Source organism: Pseudophryne corroboree, chromosome 9, assembly GCF_028390025.1.
Source record: "Pseudophryne corroboree isolate aPseCor3 chromosome 9, aPseCor3.hap2, whole genome shotgun sequence".
Lineage (NCBI taxonomy): Eukaryota > Metazoa > Chordata > Amphibia > Anura > Myobatrachidae > Pseudophryne > Pseudophryne corroboree.
Window position 1 is genome coordinate 453,859,403 of NC_086452.1, and position 18,103 is coordinate 453,877,505.

Below are 18,103 nucleotides of genomic sequence, written 5' to 3' on the forward strand. Positions count from 1 at the left end.
TCCACTTAAACCTTGAAAGACACTGGTTGCATGCAAGCCCGAGTCGAACAATGCAAGAGGTTCAAAGGGAGGGAATAAGTTAAAAAAAAAAAAAAAAAGCAGTACACCGGGCCCAATTTTTACGAGGACGCAAAGTGAGATGAAATAGGGCAATAAAAATTCATGACATTTACAGTGCAGTTGTAGAGGCTGCGGTAACAATCTTTAAAAAGGGTTTTGGGAGGAGAGGAAGAGGGAAATCCGTTGCCGCACTGTCTAAGCCGTTTACTAGATCCACATGGTAATAAAACTTTTTCCCCCCTTCTTCCTTTCCTCAATCAATTAAACCACGATAAAATCTAGAGTTCCTAATCACCGAGCACCGTAAAAGCCCAGCAGTCTCCACACAGGAAGAGTTTTGGTTACTCTGGTGCGTGCAGCGGAGAGCCATTTCCTCCAAGCTCTGGTTTGTTATTCAAGAATTTTGCCTTTTAAAGGAACAGCACATTGGGAGGACTCTAATTTGAAACGTAAATGTTTCTCTAACGTCCTAAGTGGATGCTGGGGACTCCGTAAGGACCATGGGGAATAGCGGCTCCGCAGGAGACTGGGCACATCTAAAGAAAGCTTTAGGACTTCGTGCACTGGCTCCTCCCCCTATGACCCTCCTCCAAGCCTCAGTTAGATTTCTGTGCCCGACGAGAAGGGTGCACACTAGGGGCTCTCCTGAGCTTCTTAGTGAAAGTTTTAGTTTAGGTTTGTTATTTTCAGTGAGACCTGCTGGCAACAGGCTCACTGCATCGAGGGACTAAGGGGAGAAGAAGCGAACTCACCTGCGTGCAGAGTGGATTGGGCTTCTTGGCTACTGGACATTAGCTCCAGAGGGACGATCACAGGTTCAGCCTGGATGGGTCCCGGAGCCGCGCCGCCGGCCCCCTTACAGAGCCAGAAGAGCGAAAAGGGCCGGAGAAAGCGGCGGCAGAAGACGTTCCTGTCTTCAAATAAGGTAGCGCACAGCACTGCAGCTGTGCGCCATTGCTCTCAGCACACTTCACACTCCGGTCACTGAGGGTGCAGGGCGCTGGGGGGGGCGCCCTGAGACGCAATAAAACATGACAGAAATACCTTACATGGCAAAAAATGCATCACATATAGCTCCTGGGCTATATGGATGCATTTAACCCCTGCCAGAATATACAAAAAACCGGGAGATAAGGCCGCCGAAAAGGGGGCGGAGCCTATCTCCTCAGCACACTGGCGCCATTTTCCCTCACAGCTCAGTTGGAGGGAAGCTCCCTGGCTCTTCCCTGCACTACAGAAAGGGTTAAAAAAAAGAGAGGGGGGCACTATTTAGGCGCAGTATTAAAACATACAGCAGCTATAAGGGGAAAAACACTTATATAAGGTTATCCCTGTATATATATAGCGCTCTGGTGTGTGCTGGCATACTCTCCCTCTGTCTCCCCAAAGGGCTAGTGGGGTCCTGTCCTCTATCAGAGCATTCCCTGTGTGTGTGCTGTGTGTCGGTACGTTTGTGTCGACATGTATGAGGAGAAAAATGATGTGGAGACGGAGCAGAGTGTCTGTAACAGTGATGTCACCCCCTAGGGGGTCGACACCTGAGTGGATGTACTGTTGAAAATTACGTGACAGTGTCAGCTCTATATAAAAAAACAGTGGTTGACATGAGACAGCCGGCTACTCAGCTTGTGCCTGTCCAGACGTCTCATAGGCCGTCAGGGGCTCTAAAGCGGCCGTTACCTCAGATGGCAGATACAGACGCCGACACGGATACTGACTCCTGTGTCGACGGTGAAGAGACAACCGTGATTTCCAGTAGGGCCACACGTTACATGATTGAGACAATGGCAAATGTTTTTATACATTTCTGATAATACGAGTACCACCAAAAAGGGGTATTATGTTCGGTGAGGGAAAAACTACCTGTAGTTTTCCTGAATCTGAGAAATAAAATGAGGTGTGTGATGATGCGTGGGTTTCCCCCCGATAACAATTGATAATTTCTTAAAAAGTATTGGCTGCATACCCTTTCCCGCCAGAGGTTAGGGTGCATTGGGAAACACCCCCTAGGGGGGATAAGGCGCTCACACGCTTGTAAGAACAAGGGCTCTACCCTCTCATGAGATGGCCGCCCTTAAGGATCCTGCTGATAGAAAGCAGGAGGGTATCCAAAAAGGTATTTACACACATACTGGTGTTATACTGCGACCAGCTATCGCCTCAGCCTGGAGGTGCAGTGCTGGGTGGGCATGGTCGGATTCCCTGACTGGAAATATTAGGATAGTATATTATTGCCTATAGAGCATTTAAAAGATGCATTTCTATATATGCATGATGCAGAGCGGAATAATTGCCGACTGGCATCAAGTATAAGTGCGTTGTCCAATTCTACCAGTAAAATGGTCAGGTGATGCGGATTCCAAACGGCATTTGGAAGTATTGCCTTTGAAAGGGGACATTTGGGGTCGGTCTTTTAGACCTGGTGGCCACGGCAACAGCTGGGAAATCCACGTTTGTACCCCAGGTCGCCTCTCAAAATAAGACGCCGTATTATCAGGCGCAGTCCTTTGTTGGCAAGCGGACAAAAGGTTCCTCTTTTCTGCTCGTGACAGAGGGAGTGGAAAAAGGCTGCAGAGATCAGCCAGTTCCCAGGAACAGAATCCCTTTCCCGCCTCTGCCAAGCCCTCAGTATGACGCTAGGGCTTTACAAGCTCAGGCACGGTGGGGGCCCGTTATCAATGAATTTCAGTGCGCAGTGGGCTCACTCGCAAGTAGACCCCTGGATCCTTCAGGTAATATCTCAGGGGTACATATTGGAATTCGAGACGTCTCCCCCTCGCAGTTTCCAAAAGTCGGCTTTACCGACGTCTCCCTCTGACAGGGAGGCAGTTTTGGAAGCCATTCACAAGCTGTATTCCCAGCAGGTGATAATCAAGGTACCCCTCCTGCAACAGGGAACGGGGTATTATTCCACACTATTGTGGTACCGAAGCCGGACGGCTCGGTGAGACCGATTCTAAATCTAAAATCTAAAATCTTTGAACACTTACATACAGAGGTTCAAATTCAAGATTGAGTCACTCAGAGCAGTGATTGCGAACCTGGAAGAAGGGGACTACATGATGTCTCGGGACATCAAGGATGCTTACCTTCATGTCAAAATTTACCCTTCTCACCAAGGGTACCTCAGGTTATGGTACAGAACTGTCACTATCAGTTCAGACGCTGCCGTAGGGATGGTCCACGGCACCCCGGGTCTTTACCAAGGTAATGGCCGAAATGATATCCCTTCGAAGGAAGGGAATTTTAGTTATCCCTTACTTGGACGATTCCCTGATAAGGGTAAGATCCAGGGAACAGTTGGAGGTCGGTGAAGCACTATCTCAGGTAGTGTTGCGACAGCACGTTGGATTCTCAATATTCCAAAATCGCAGCTGGTTCCGACGACTTGTCTTCTGTTTCCTAGGGATGATCCTGGACACAGTCCAGAAAAAAGGTGTTTCTCCCGGAAGAGAAAGCCAGGGAGTTATCCGAGCTAATCAGGAACCTCCTAAAACCAAACCAAGTCTCAGTGCATCAATGCACAAGGGTTCTGGGTAAAAATGGTGGCTTCCTACGAAGCAATCCCATTCGTTAGATTCCACGCAAGAACTTTCCAGTGGAACCTACTGGACAAATGGTCCGGGTCGCATTTTCAGATGCATCAGCGGATAACCCTGTCACCAAGGACAAGGGTATCCATCCTGTGGTGGTTGCAGAGTGCTCATCTTCTAGAGGGCCGCAGATTCGGCATTCAGGACTGGGTCCTGATGACCACGGATGCCAGCCTGCGAGGCTGGGGAGCAGTCACACAGGGAAGGAATATCCAGGGCTTAGGGTCAAGCCTGGATACATCACTTCACATAAATATCCTGAAGCTAAGGGCCATTTACAATGCTCTAAGCTTAGCGAGACCTCTGCTTCAAGGTCAGCCGGTGTTGATCCAGTCGGACAACATCATGGCAGTCACCCACGTAAACAGACAGGGTGGCACAAGAAGCAGGAGGGCAATGGCAGAAGCTGCAAGGATTCTTCGCTGGGCGGAAAATCATGTGATAGCACTGTCAACAGTATTCATTCCGGGAGTGGACAACTGGGAAGCAGACTTCCTCAGCACGACCTCCACCCGGGAGAGTGGGGACTTCACCCAGAAGTCGTCCACATGATTAAAAAACTCGACAGGTATTGCGCCAGGTCAAGAGACCCTCAGGCAATAGTTGTAGACGCTCTGGTAACACCTTCTCTGCCTCTCATACTCAAGGTACTGAGATTGATAAAATGGAGAGGAGAAAGCACTATATTCGTGGCTCCGGATTGGCCAAGAAGGACTTGGTAACCGGAACTTCAAGAGAGGCTCACTGAGGATCCGTGGCCTCTACCTCTAAGAAGGGACCTGCTCCAGCAAGGACCCTGTCTGTTCCAAGACTTACCGCGGCTGCGTTTGACGGCATGGCGGTTGAACACCGGATCCTGAAAGAAAGGCATTCCGGATGAAGTCATCCCTATCCTGATCAAAAGCCAGGAAGGATGTAACCGCAAAAACATTATCACCGCAATTGGCGAAAATATGTTGCGTAGTGCGAGGCCAGTAAGGCCCGACGGAGGAAATTCAACTGGGTCGATTCCTACATTCCTGCAAACAGGAGTGTCTATGGGCCTGAAATTGGGGTCCATTAAGGTTCAGATTTCGGCCCTGTCAATTTTCTTCCAAAAAAGAACTAGCTTCAGTCCCTGAAGTTTAGACGTTTGTAAAAGGGGTACTGCATATACAGCCTCCTGTTGTGCCTCCAGTGGCAATTTGGGATCTCAATGTAGTTTGGGTTCCAAAAGTCACATTGGTTTGAACCACTTAAATCTGTGGAGTTAAAATATCTCACATGGAAAGTGGTCATGCTGTTGGCCCTGGCCTGGGCCAGGCGCGTGTCAGAATTGGCGGCTTTATCCTGTAAAAGCCCTTATCTGATTTTCCATTCGGACAGGGCGGAATTGAGGACTCGTCCTCAGTTTCTCCCTAAGGTGGTTCCAGCGTTTTCACCTGAACCAACCCTATTGTGGTGCCTGCGGCTACTAGGGACTTGGAGGAATCCAAGTTGCTGGATGTTGTCAGGGCCCTGAAAATATGTTTCCAGGACGGCTGGAGTCAGGAAATCTGACTCGCTGTTTATCCTGTATGCACCCAACAAGCTGGGTGCTCCTGCTTCTAAGCAGACTATTGCTCGTTGGATTTGTAGTACAATTCAGCTTGCACATTCTGTGGCAGGCCTGCCACAGCTAAAATCTGTAAAAGCCCGTTCCACAAGGAAAGTGGGCTCATCTTGGGCGGCTGCCCGAGGGGTCTCGGCTTTACAACTTTGCCGAGCAGCTACTTAATCAGGGGCAAACACGTTTGCTAAATTCTACAAATTTGATACCCTGGCTGAGGAGGACCTGGAGTTCTCTCATTCGGTGCTGCAGAGTCATCCGCACTTTCCCGCCCGTTTGGGAGCTTTGGTATAATCCCCATGGTCCTTACGGAGTCCCCAGCATCCACTTAGGACGTTAGAGAAAATAAGAATTTACTTACCGATAATTCTATTTCTCATAGTCCGTAGTGGATGCTGGGCGCCCATCCCAAGTGCGGATTGTCTGCAATACTTGTACATAGTTATTGTTACAAAAATCGGGTTATTATTGTTGGGAGCCATCTTTTCAGAGGCTCCTCTGTTATCATACTGTTAACTGGGTTCAGATCACAAGTTATACGGTGTGATTGGTGTGGCTGGTATGAGTCTTACCCGGGATTCAAAATCCTTCCTTATTGTGTACGCTCGTCCGGGCACAGTATCCTAACTGAGGCTTGGAGGAGGGTCATAGGGGGAGGAGCCAGTGCACACCAGTTAGTCCTAAAGCTTTCTTTAGATGTGCCCAGTCTCCTGCGGAGCCGCTATTCCCCATGGTCCTTACGGAGTCCCCAGCATCCACTACGGACTATGAGAAATAGAATTATCGGTAAGTAAATTCTTATTTTTTCAGAGGTAGCCATCTTGTGAGCAGGACCAGCATTTAGGGGGCAGAGGCCTGCTATGCCATAGAGTCTGAGTAGCCTCCCTATAAGACATTACAGGGACAAACGTATATGGACACCATTTAATTAGTGTCCGTCCATTTCAGCAGCAACCATTGTTAACTGATGCGTGAAATCAGGTGAAAAATCAGTGAAGACTTCAGTGACTTTTAGTCCAACACTGACATAGGATGCCATTTTTCCAACACATCCGGTCATTAAAGGACTACCTGGTCACAGCTGCCCAGATCACCGGTGTGCGGTTATTGTGAGGTGGAAACTTCAAGCAGAAACAGCTTGGTCGCGAAATGGTAGACCGCACAACGGGACAGTCTGACCTCAGCTGCAACGTTAACTACCGACCTCAAATCTGCCAGCAACACCAGCACAAGAACTGTTCGGAAGAGAGACAGACTGGGTGGCCATGGTCGAGCAGTCGCAAGCATGCGTCCGATCACCAGGCCGAACTGGACTCTGGAGCAGTGGAAATGCATCTTTCTGTAGGTGCGCTGTCTGGCTGTCTACGGACGGATCTGGGTTTGGCGGATACCAGTAGAAGCCCCCATGCTGGAGTCTGTAAAGTTAGGTGGAAGAGACGTAATGGTTTGGGATTGTTTTATGGTTTGAGCTGGACCTTTGCTCCCTGTAACAGGAAACCTTAATGCAAGAGCATAAAATTTCATTCTAGTCTTCTGTGGCAACAGTTTGGCAAGGGCACCTTCCTGTTTCAGTATGAAAACAACCTGAGGTACAAAGGTCCATCCAGAAATGGTTTTGTGTGAAGAACCTTATTGTCCTGCAGCACAGAGCCCCTAACCTCAACCCCACTGAACACCTTTGGGATAAATTTGGAACAGAGACTGCTTATCGCCCATTGTTATTGACCTCACTAATGGCAGCCATGTTCTAAAATATCATGATAACCTTCCCAGAAGAGTGGACGCTGTTATAGCAGCAAACTGCACATTAATAACCGTGGTTTTGGAAACCGATGCTTGACAAACACTTATACTGTGGCCTTTGAGTGTCCATGTACTTTTGGCCATGCAGTGTATATGTGGAGATATTGTGATATATGGGCATATTGTCTACCTGGCTGTGTGTGAGATTATATGGAGCTATTTTGGAGTGTTGTAATAGGTGTGAAGCAACTATGGATGATTGAGAAAAGGTAGTATAATTTGATTTTACGGGCACCTTATCTACACACTACAATACGAGGTTATATGGAAGGGATCAGTATGATTTCCTGACTGACGGGATCCCGGCGGTCAAAATCCCGACCTTGAGCGCAGCGGCTGCACTTGCCATGCTTCGGGCCTGGTGCCCCCTCTGGGGATGGCGTAGACCACCACCCAAGTGGGGTTTCTGGCCGTCTGTCGGCATTGCAATGGCTGTCGGGAATATAACCGCATACCATATGGAGGTGTGGCACTATATAGGAGGCACTGTATAGTGTATTCGGGCAAATGTCAATAATGGGTTTCATTGTTTATTTGGAGGCATACAGAGATGTATATATCATTTTTGTTTTAAGTGTGTGTTTCATACAATTATTCTTATTTTACTTTTTTATTAGAACGTGAGCTAAAGTGCACGCTAAACACACAGGGGTAGATGTTCTAAGCCTTGCAGAGAGAGAGATTGAGGGGTCTATTTAGTAAGCCTTGGATGGAGATAGTCGGTGGAGATAAGGTACCAGCCAATCAGCTCCTGTCATTTTCCAAACACAGCCTGTGACATGACAGTTAGGAGCAGACTGGCTGGTACTTTATCACCAGCGACTTTATCTCCATATAAGGCTTAGTAAATAGACCCCTTAGTTTCTGCTAAACCATGTGTGCTTCCCTTATATAATTTTTCACAAAAAGATGCAGCGCTTGGTTTAATTATTTGCTTTAAAAAAGAAAAAGAAAAACGAGTATATCATTTCGCCACCGTCACATATTAAATTAATGCAGTGTGCCTCCATGTTGTAACTAGCTACTAGTAAGTTCATAGCTACAGCCTCAGCCTCATGAATGTTGGTCCAGTCCTCAAAATGGCTGCCTCCACTAAGTGTAAGGAACAGATGCACTGTAAATAAAAGGTCCTTAATCATGAGGAAAACCTGTGTATTGCTTGTTGTGGATTAATTTGTTACTAGCTAATAACTGTAATTAGCATTGATGCTAGTTGCATGGCCCTAATGCTAAGTGCACATTAGTATTAAGACCAGGAAAAAAAAAAATAAGTTTAAGGTCCAAGAGAATTTCAAGAGTGCTAAACAAGAGACAGGTCAACACAGAAGACTTTTTGGCATCTATCCTGACCATTTCACCCACTCACGTCCCGGAAAGGACATCAGAGATCTCCGTTCCTGCTTCTACATACCCACAATTTCCTAAACCTCTGTGACGTCGTCTGCAGACCTATGTATAGAAATAAGATGCTTTCAGGAAGTCGGTCATCTTCCTTTGGGATAATTCCGGAACAAAAATAACACGTCCTGAACATATCCACGCACCACTTTTATGTGCTGTTAGTATTGTGACAGGTTAGAAGAGAGCAGCCATTTTGTTTTTTTTGTCCAGAATGATGTTAAACGCTACTTCAAAAAAATAAGACATTTTGAAGGCATTGCAGCTCTGACATATTATAAACGGAGTCATTTTAGTCAGTTCATCAAACCTAATGCTGCAGGCATGTCCATGAGAAAATCTGGTGATCTTGAGGAATTCTCCCTAAAAGAACTTGGGCAGAGGAGCTTGCCGTTTATTGTAAAACGTGTCATATATTGAGGCTTGCTGCATAGATTAAAATACCTGCTGTGCGTTGTAATGAAAGCAGAATTCCAAAAGTGTTCAAAAAGAGAATATTTAAGGAATATATATCAGTGGGTAGTCTGGCATAAAAAATGTGGAGCCAGGCTACTATTGCTTAAGCTCCGTCCAGGGTACATGTTGGTTTTAACACAACTCTGTTGTGTCCATTTGGCTCATTAACGCCTGAAATGCCTCAAATGAAATCTGCGTTCTATAATGGGTATTCTGGGTTAACCTTTAGAGTGGGTGCAATTCTATTCCATTAATACGTGGTTATTTTCTAAAGGGGTATATACAAGTAAAGTAAGGCATTAGTATTCCTGAAAACACACACACACCACTTGCAATGTACGGTCAAGTTCTCGGAAAGGGCTCGCAACGGGCTTAAGGAAAATCAATAGTACAAGACTGCAGGGTGTGAGGGTGAGCGGGCTCTGTGTGCCAGTGTCAGAAGGGCAGCCTGCTGAGATGGACCTCGCTCAGCCATACACCATTTGCGCTCTCGTCTGACTAAAATCTCTGTCGCCCCTGATGAAAGCAATCAATTAGGTGCAGAAGATTAGCGTTTTTAGCTATGCCGAATATTACCAGTCGCCTCTGTAATTATATTAAATGAATGCAGCTTTTAAATGTCAGAATATGCATCTCGCTATTAAGTTGCTATTGTAAATAAAAAAGGAGAGAGAAAAAAAACTCTGCTTCCAAAAATATCGCATCTCGCAGGAGTAAGAACCTGTAACTTCCGCGGCTATGATAAATGCAGCCATTCTCAGTGTACAAGAAAGAAAAAAAAAGTAAAAAGGAGAAAGAAAACCTTGTATAATACATATTTAGTCAGGGAAAAATGTCCTCTGGGGATCTCTTTATAGGCTCTATGTACATGTTGCAGACTTCAGTGCCGAATTAAAAGCTGCCATTTTTTATTTTTAAGCAGGAAACCAGGAGATTCCGGTGACACAAATTTGTTTAGTCCATAAAAGTGCCTAATAGAAGAAAACTTACACAAATGCGTTTCCATTCCGCAAGAGTATGTGCATCGGGGAGTATCATATGGATTAATGAGCATTAAGTGCATATATACGTCAAGAAGCAAAAAACAGGATCCTACAGAGATACCGTCCCGCATAGCTGAAACGCAAGAGGCTGTGGCAAAAGACAAAACATAACCATTATTTAGCGGCCGTCTGTCTTGTATGATCTATAACAGTAAGGGAGTCAGCAGAGACTGTTCTAAAGTGACGGTGATTAGATTTTCACCGACTAAAAGCTGTTGGGCATTTAATATGAGCTACTAATGGATAGAAATTTGGGATAGTACATCAGAGGATTAAATAGACTGGTTCACGGAAATATCTTATCACTCCGCATCTGCATTCGCGTCAGGCGACACCATAAAGTGTGTGTTTAGCGTTATTTTCCAATTATACACGAAATGCATGTTGATATAATACATTCATAGGAAGTTCACTCCTACTGTGGCACCACAATGCACATTCTTCCTCAAAGATGACAGACCAGGCTCAAGATGGCCGCCCCAACGCCATCACCGGGAAGTGCTAAAACTACGGTAAAGACACAGTAAATTGATATTGTACCAAAAGCCACAGACTTTCCAGACTTCAGGGAAATAAATCAATCCTTTGTCAGCACTGACAGAGCAATTACGATTAAGTAACTTATTTTTGGGCCAAGAGTTTTTTCTTTTCTTCCCTTTTTTTTTTCGCCAACCGCAGAATTAAAGTAAATCACCTTTTCTGTCGCTCTGTCTGTGGACTGACAGCTCTGGAATTGCTCTGCAAGCTGACTAAACAAAGCCACCATTTATATATTAACGTATGGGTCTGACAAAAAGACTTGCGCAGGACATAAAAAAAAAAGAATGTATACCCATCATGTGTTAACCAAGGAAATGATGTAAGTGTAAAATTGCAAGAGCTCTCCGCATACCACAGGAGGTCAGGGGTTCCTGGGAGAGAAACATGTGTTTGTTTTCGTGGGCCCTCTGCCCCCCCCCCCCCCCCCCCCCCCTCCACACCACAAAAAGCAGGAAAGTAAATGGACAAAGTCCAGCATTCAACATAACATAATGCAACCCATCTCCTTTAGTTCTCTTACGCTCAACGCTGATATCTGTTATTTATAGCTATTAAGGGCACTAATGGGTTATTACGGTCACATGGGCGAAAAGGTGGACTTGAAAACGGGGCTGCAGCCTGAACGTGCTTCCTTCTTGCCCATTGTAACCACTGTACCCGACGCGTTCCAGACATAAACATCCTTACTCAGATGCGCTCAATAGATCAGAGCAAGAGATCTTCCGCACTGAATTCAATGTCTCCATACAGAACACGCTGAAAAGATTTTTGACCTTCCGTAATGTCCAAAATTCATTGTCCGCCACCTGCGGTGGCTACTAAAGGACGTCTAAACATAATATAACATATTTTAAAATAAGAAAAACATAAAACATAACATTTTGGGGAAAACGCCTATAAGTGAAAGGTGACCAGTCGCCTACATAGGGTTGAGGCGGCCATGTTGTCAGCTATGTAGACATTCATAGATTAGAGGCAGCCATGTTGTCGGCTGTGCCCATCCATTAGGCCAGAATGGCATCAGCTTTGCATAAAACAAACTCAGGTTATTAGTGCCTATAGGCTATACACAGATTCACCCAAGATGGCTGCCTCCACTCTGAGGCGATGGCTACATTTCTAACAGTCCCATGGGCTGCAGAATGAGGAGACCGAGAGAAATAAAAAGCGGAGAAGATCAGCTGTCCGTTTCCACAGGAAACAAAACGCGCTGGCCCCACTCCAATGGTTTTCCATGTCCCCAGTTAGAAACATGACAGATCCCAGTGATTGATTAATGTCCCCGCATTAGCTTAGATTGCGTGAAGAGACATTTGTTTGCGATATAATGTGTGCATTATACCAGCCCAAGCTCTTAAGTGCTCCTTCTTGGCATTCTGCAGAACGTTCAGCCGTACCCGAGGGGACACTGCAAAGAGAGATTACGCGTACAGTACTAACCGCCCACCGTCAGGACAGTCTTTCCAAGATTGCCCACAAGAGCTCGCAATCATACCATCAGGAAAAACAAACCCATGTGTCAACACAGCGCGGGTCTGTGGGGTATTTTGCTTTAGATTCATTATACTCTAGTATCATTTAGAAACATTCTTTGAAGTAAAGCGAAAAGAGACAAATCACTCATTCATATCAGCAAAAAAAGAAAAAATTGCATTTTATTTTAACTAATTTTTCTGTCCCTCTAATTCCTCTTTCCTAAAAACAGAAAATCACTAGATCAGCCTCATTATAGCGCCGTCACCATTTCCTTGTTTGTTAATTCATAAAAGACACTACGCCTGCGTAGTTAATAAGGCGAGAGATGAATGGTAGTATGACTGCTGAACAGTAATGGTTGCCAGGGTGGCATTTAATAGTACCCAGTGTTGGCACAACAGTCCATGCATAGACTCAAGGAAAGGCCCAGGGGGCTACGTAATGGATTCCAAGATGAAGGAACTGGTTGGATTTCAGGGATTTCACTGCTGGATTTAAAGCGGCAATGCGTTATAAGGCTAGTTTTGCCTTATAACAGATTGCCGCTTTAAAATTAGCAGCAAACTTGCCGAAATCACACTTGCTTCTCATCTCAGAACCCGCTACATAACCTCCTAGGGGCCAAACGCAACAGCCTGCCATATTGCAGGCCCCAGCAAGGCAACATAGCTGCTAGATTTAAAGCGGTGATTAGTTTGCTTGGTTTTGCCTTATAACTAATTGCAGCTTTAATTTAGGCAGCTATATCCCTGAAATCCAACCGTCGTCCGCAAATCGTAGGCCTATGTCCACCATGGTTCTAACATCCCCAGGGAAAGTGGTCAGGAGTGGAGTACGCTCTAGGCCACTCTTGTGTTTACAGAGAAGAACTGAGATAAAGAGACCGGCCGGGGTTACTTGACTCCCGGTCAGTGTTTATAACATATGTCCAGCTTTGCAGCCACATCCTGGGAATTCTACACAAGGCTTTAGGACAGGGATGGGGAACCTTCGGTCCTCCAGCTGTTGCTGAACTACACATCCCAGCATGCCCTGCAACAGTTTTAGCATGGCCAAACAGCAAAACTGTAGCAAGGCATGCTGGTATGTGTAGTTCAACAGCAGCTGGAGGGTCGAAGATCCCCCATCCCTGCTTTAGGAGAAAGGTCTTAAGGAGAACATACCTGCTTCCTCATCCAAAGATCCTAACTTCACAGTAACTGCCAGCAAATACAGAAGACTTATAGCTGTACCATGGGGACCTTGCCAGCCCAGACCTCCAGGTCAAACGCTACTAGCCCCCTCCCGCCAAGGGCAAAATTATGGAAGGGATCATTCAAGCTGAACAATACCTAAACAGCAATAAATAGACTACTGCAAACCCAACCTTGACAAAACACAAAAAGCAATAATACTTAACGTGCATAATAAAAGAATGGGGGTATAATAACGTCAATACAAGAAGAAAAGATCCTTAATTATGGATTATGAGCCAAACCGTGCATTGAATCCCAGTGACAAAAGGATTTATTACAGGAGGCCTTGAGATTTCTGGAGACTCAAAATAATTCTGTATTCTGCTTAAAGGAAAGAAAATACAAAAACAATAATCAAATCTCTGGGATTCATAATTGAAAGTATCAGTCTCTCCCTTTGTACATTGATCTGCAGCCACCCACTCCTCCCCTCGCTCCCGCAGCTCGGATGCGCTAAAGACCTATTAAAACCTGCTATTTGCAGCTCAATAGCTGGAGAATGAATTGCTGAAATTTGAGAGCCGTCACTGGCTGTCACTTTAGATCACGTATCGATCTCTCCCATTCGCCCCCCCCCCCTTCCACCTTTTTACCCATTTCTCCTACTATGTACACAAATTATACTGTACATTATACCCACAGACCATTCATACACTTATAGATTGGAAACAGACGCCTACACACAATGTATCGCGCACAGCGCCTTCACTCCTTACGTAATTTTTCTTTAAATTATGATTTTTATTTGCAGTAGTGCTTCCATGTTTTTCGCTCTCCAAATTAATGATCACCAATGCAATAAAAAAATAAAAAAAACCTCTATTAAATGCTATTAAAATATATAAATAAATAATCTGGCCACGTTCAGCTGCTTCACCGTTGATGCTACAAAAAATTAGAAGCTTTGCATAAGCTCATGGAATAACAATCGTGTACAGACCCAGCCAGCGCTAAACCCAGAATAACAATTATAAGCAGCAATGCGCATTACAGATCAGGAGAGGACAACACTTTCCATCTACAGACTGCATTCCTAGTGATTCTCTCAGCTGGGTTAAATGCCAGATCTATATTGAGATTCCGCCTTCCTGCTATGCACAGGCTTCCTGGTGATAAGGAGCGCACATGTGCAGAGGACGCTATAATCCCACTCCTGGCCCTCGGCAGGACGCTTTAACACGTTCAGCGCAGAGAGGGACTAGAACACGCCGAGCTGCTGCAACAATACGCACAATACTTCACTCGTCAGTAACACTGATCTACCACTGTAACACAGGCGTACAGTGATAAATACGGTTATTTATATAGCGCACACACATTCTGCAGCGCTTTCACAGCAGTCCCTGCTACAGTGGAGCTTACAATCTATATTCTCTATCACACAACTATAAACACACTGGGTTTATTTTGTTTTTGTTTTTGTTTTTTTTGTCAGAATCCATTTAAGCCTACAGTATGTTTTTGAATAGTGAGAGGGCACATATGTAAACAATGGGAGAACATACAAACGCCACACACGTAGGGACTTGGTGGGAATCATACCCAAGACCTCAGTGATGCAAAACAAAAATGCTAAGCAGCAGACCATCAGTATTTTACTAAAAAACAAAGAAAAATACCATTTTGTAATTTAGCTTTTTTTAAACTACTGCTGTCGCCCACCACTTGGGCCATTTTGAGAGGTGGAAATATAGTCATCCTATTAGTTCAATAAGGATTAAAACTGGTTCAGCGAACAAAATGGCTGCTCCAACATTATTCAAATGACGTGTACACCACTTTCTATTCAGCAAACTTTTAATTAAAAAATAATCTCCAAACGCATATTTTGTGAGGTAAAAAGTTGAACTTAAAAAGTCTATTTGCAGCAAACGAAATGTCAATGGCTTTGCAGAGTGCATGAGTTCAATCTCAGACCAAGGCCTTATATTTGTGGAGTTTATAGGTCTTCTCCACACAATGAGGCCACAAGATGCATTTCTCATTTGTAAATACATTTGCACAATCAAACAGCTATTGCTATGTACGATTATATTCCCACAGCATGTACTGCACAAAACACAATGAACATGAAAATAAAGAAACACAGAATTTTGCTGATAGAAAAAAAAAATTCAAGATATCTCAATTTCCCCCCCCCACTTATCAGTAAGAGTGAAATGTATTGTTCTTGTGAGCCTACACCTGTCACCGTAAGAATGAGAAGTGACAGTCCCAGGAGTCGCCCGCCGTTCCACCGTCACATCCCAGATCTGATTAGTGGGAAAGCTGAGCGTCGCTCACCTCAACTTTTTTTATCCCTTAAATCTGCATACTAAAAAGATTATTTTAAACGCTTTGTGTGTTAAGAGTGATTGTCAGCAGCAATATTTAACACCTTAAATGGGGAAAGGCTTTTTTTTCCGCTTTACTACAGGAAGCCTTTTATTTTGATTGCGCAATATGTGACGCGCTATGTACCAAGGTGCTGATATTAATGCTAAACTGTGTATTAAAAAAAAAAAAATGTGCAAATATATTTTTTTTTTATAAGCACGTTACATTTACAGACATAAATCACCTCACAAAACAAACCTGCACCCATCCACAGGTATAACCACACCATTCAAAAAAATATATAAAAAAAATTAATATACATATGTATAAGCAACAAAGTACACTTCGTGCATTCAGTATTAGCAAAGACCTGGAACAACCTTAACCTGGAATTTGCATACAAACTGCTACAAAAAATGCAAATCTGGGTTTAGCAAGCAAATGCTCAGTACGATTGTAAGCGGCGCTCTTGAACAAGTGACAACAAACCATCTATCAAAGGACACTATACTTCAATACGTCACTGCAGAACGTGCAGTCATTGTTCTGTAATGGCGTCGAAATGACTGGGTGCATTAATGTAACGCATACCTTCTTCAACCTGCCACTGCGGGTGCCAGCAAACACAACCGTGTGCCCTCGATAATCATAGGCCGCCACGGATGTCATGCCATCCTCCTTATCCACGAAAAGTGGCGTTCCTTCAATGGTGACTGTCCCTCCGAGAGGCTGATTAAAATCCTGACCACAGAAGTGATCGTCGATCTGCAGGGGCTGGAAGAGAACAAAAAGTACAAATGAGAAAGAGGGGAAAAAAAACATTATTTCCTATTGCATGTTTGTTGCCTACGTGCAGAGGCAGCGGCCATTGCATGTGCTGCACCAGTGCTCATGATAATGTAGCATATCGATTTGCTACCAGTTTAACCAATTGTCGTTTTTGCCCAGCAAAGGATCATGGGAAAAACATATTGGCAAGAAAGCAATGTAAATAACGGGACTGTGCAGCGACACTTATAGGGCATCTTTCCTGTCACGTATTATGCCAGGAGCAAAGATGGCCGCCCTCACGTAAACACTAAACATCTGCTCTTGAGAAATGTTGAAAACACTGTTCCCTCAATATGAATAGACAAAGATTCAAAGCATAACTAATAGTTGGCAAGGTAATGGGGCATTCTTTTCTAAAACAATATATTCCTTTTAGGGAGCAGTGTGAAAAGGAGTCAGTCAGCCGTTACAGATGTGGGTGTGTCTGAGTCGGGAGGGGGGGGGGGGGGGGGGGGAGAATTGCAGGTGTCAAAGCTAAAGAGACAAAAGAAAATAACTTTTTTTGCTTTTAGTTGATACCTACAAAGTGTGGTCCTAAATTATGGAAGATTTTGCAAAGCCAACATCTGCAACGCTATAGCGCATAGGTGCAAAGCCAACATCTGCAACGCTATAGCGCATAGGTGCAAAGCCAACATCTGCAATGCTATAGCGCATAGGTGCAAAGCCAACATCTGCAATGCTATAGCGCATAGGTGCAAAGCCAACATCTGGAACGCTATAGCGCACAGGTGAATATCAGCGTATTCTTCAAAGTAGGAATCTCTAGAAGGTAACCTGTGTTCTTTCCATAATATGCGAGATGCAATCATTCTGGTAGGTTTTTGTAATTTTTGTTTTTGTAAAGCAATACCTATTTACTGAAGTGTGAAAAATGGATGTTGTGTTAGAGGGGGAGATATATAAAACCTCAGAGCGATACCAAGCAATCAGTTTCTGTGATATTACAGGCTGTGCTTTAAAACATGACAGAAGCGGATTGATTGGTACTTTATCTTTCTCCAAGGTTTGATACAGGTCCCCTATTATGCCTAAATCATCAGTAAAAACCATGAACTTACAAAGTGCCTATTACCTACCATCCTTATAGGCTGTACATTCACTTGAATACGTCTTGAACCTTTTATTAAATAGTTTAGTTTTTATTTTGCCCTTTGGTCATTTTCAGCCTTGTCTATCTATCATCAGCCGGCGTGGTTTGTTCTCATTGTCCAGAAATACTTTTGTGTTGCTTCTTAAGCTAAATGATTCCCTTTGCACAATACTTTCCACTGTGAAACATAGCTGTTATACGGGGTAAAAAATAAATATAACGTAGACACCTAGAAAGGGTTAAATCAAGCTGGCGCTGCCGTCCCTTTATTCCATCGGATAAGCCTTTCCAACTCTCCCCAGCTGCTCTGCCAGCGGGCTTGGCTAATATTTATCATGGCCGCCGCAGCAGAGTGCCAGGTTGCTCAGGCCTACTTAGCCCCAGACAATTTTCGGTGGATACAAAAGGGCTATCTGGCAGGTGCAACAGGGGAAAGGACGCAGGGGGGAGGATGCACTGGGGCCTATTCAACGGGAGCACCATAAATCAATAAATGAAATAAGGCAGCTTCCAAAAAGGGAAGATGAATAACATTTAGCAGCCCGATGTTCAGTCACTAGCGAGGTTATAGTGTGCATTTGTGGATCACAGCTACGTATACAGTAAAAGTGTTGATAGTGAAGCACTCTGGCCAGAGTCAGGAATGTTCACATTCCCTGCCAATAGGCATA

General features: G+C 44.6%; 1 protein-coding gene across 5 annotated transcripts in view; it reads right to left on the reverse strand.

The window, feature by feature from the left end:
- The window catches only part of PLXNA1 (plexin A1), a 293,840-nt gene that overhangs the window by 223,093 nt on the left and 52,644 nt on the right, over positions 1–18,103 (reverse strand). For all 5 annotated transcript variants that reach the window (XM_063941209.1, XM_063941212.1, XM_063941211.1 and 2 more), the window contains exon 3: positions 16,100–16,282. In XM_063941209.1, coding sequence (XP_063797279.1) covers positions 16,100–16,282 — 183 coding nt within the window. The remainder of the gene's footprint in view (positions 1–16,099; positions 16,283–18,103) is intronic.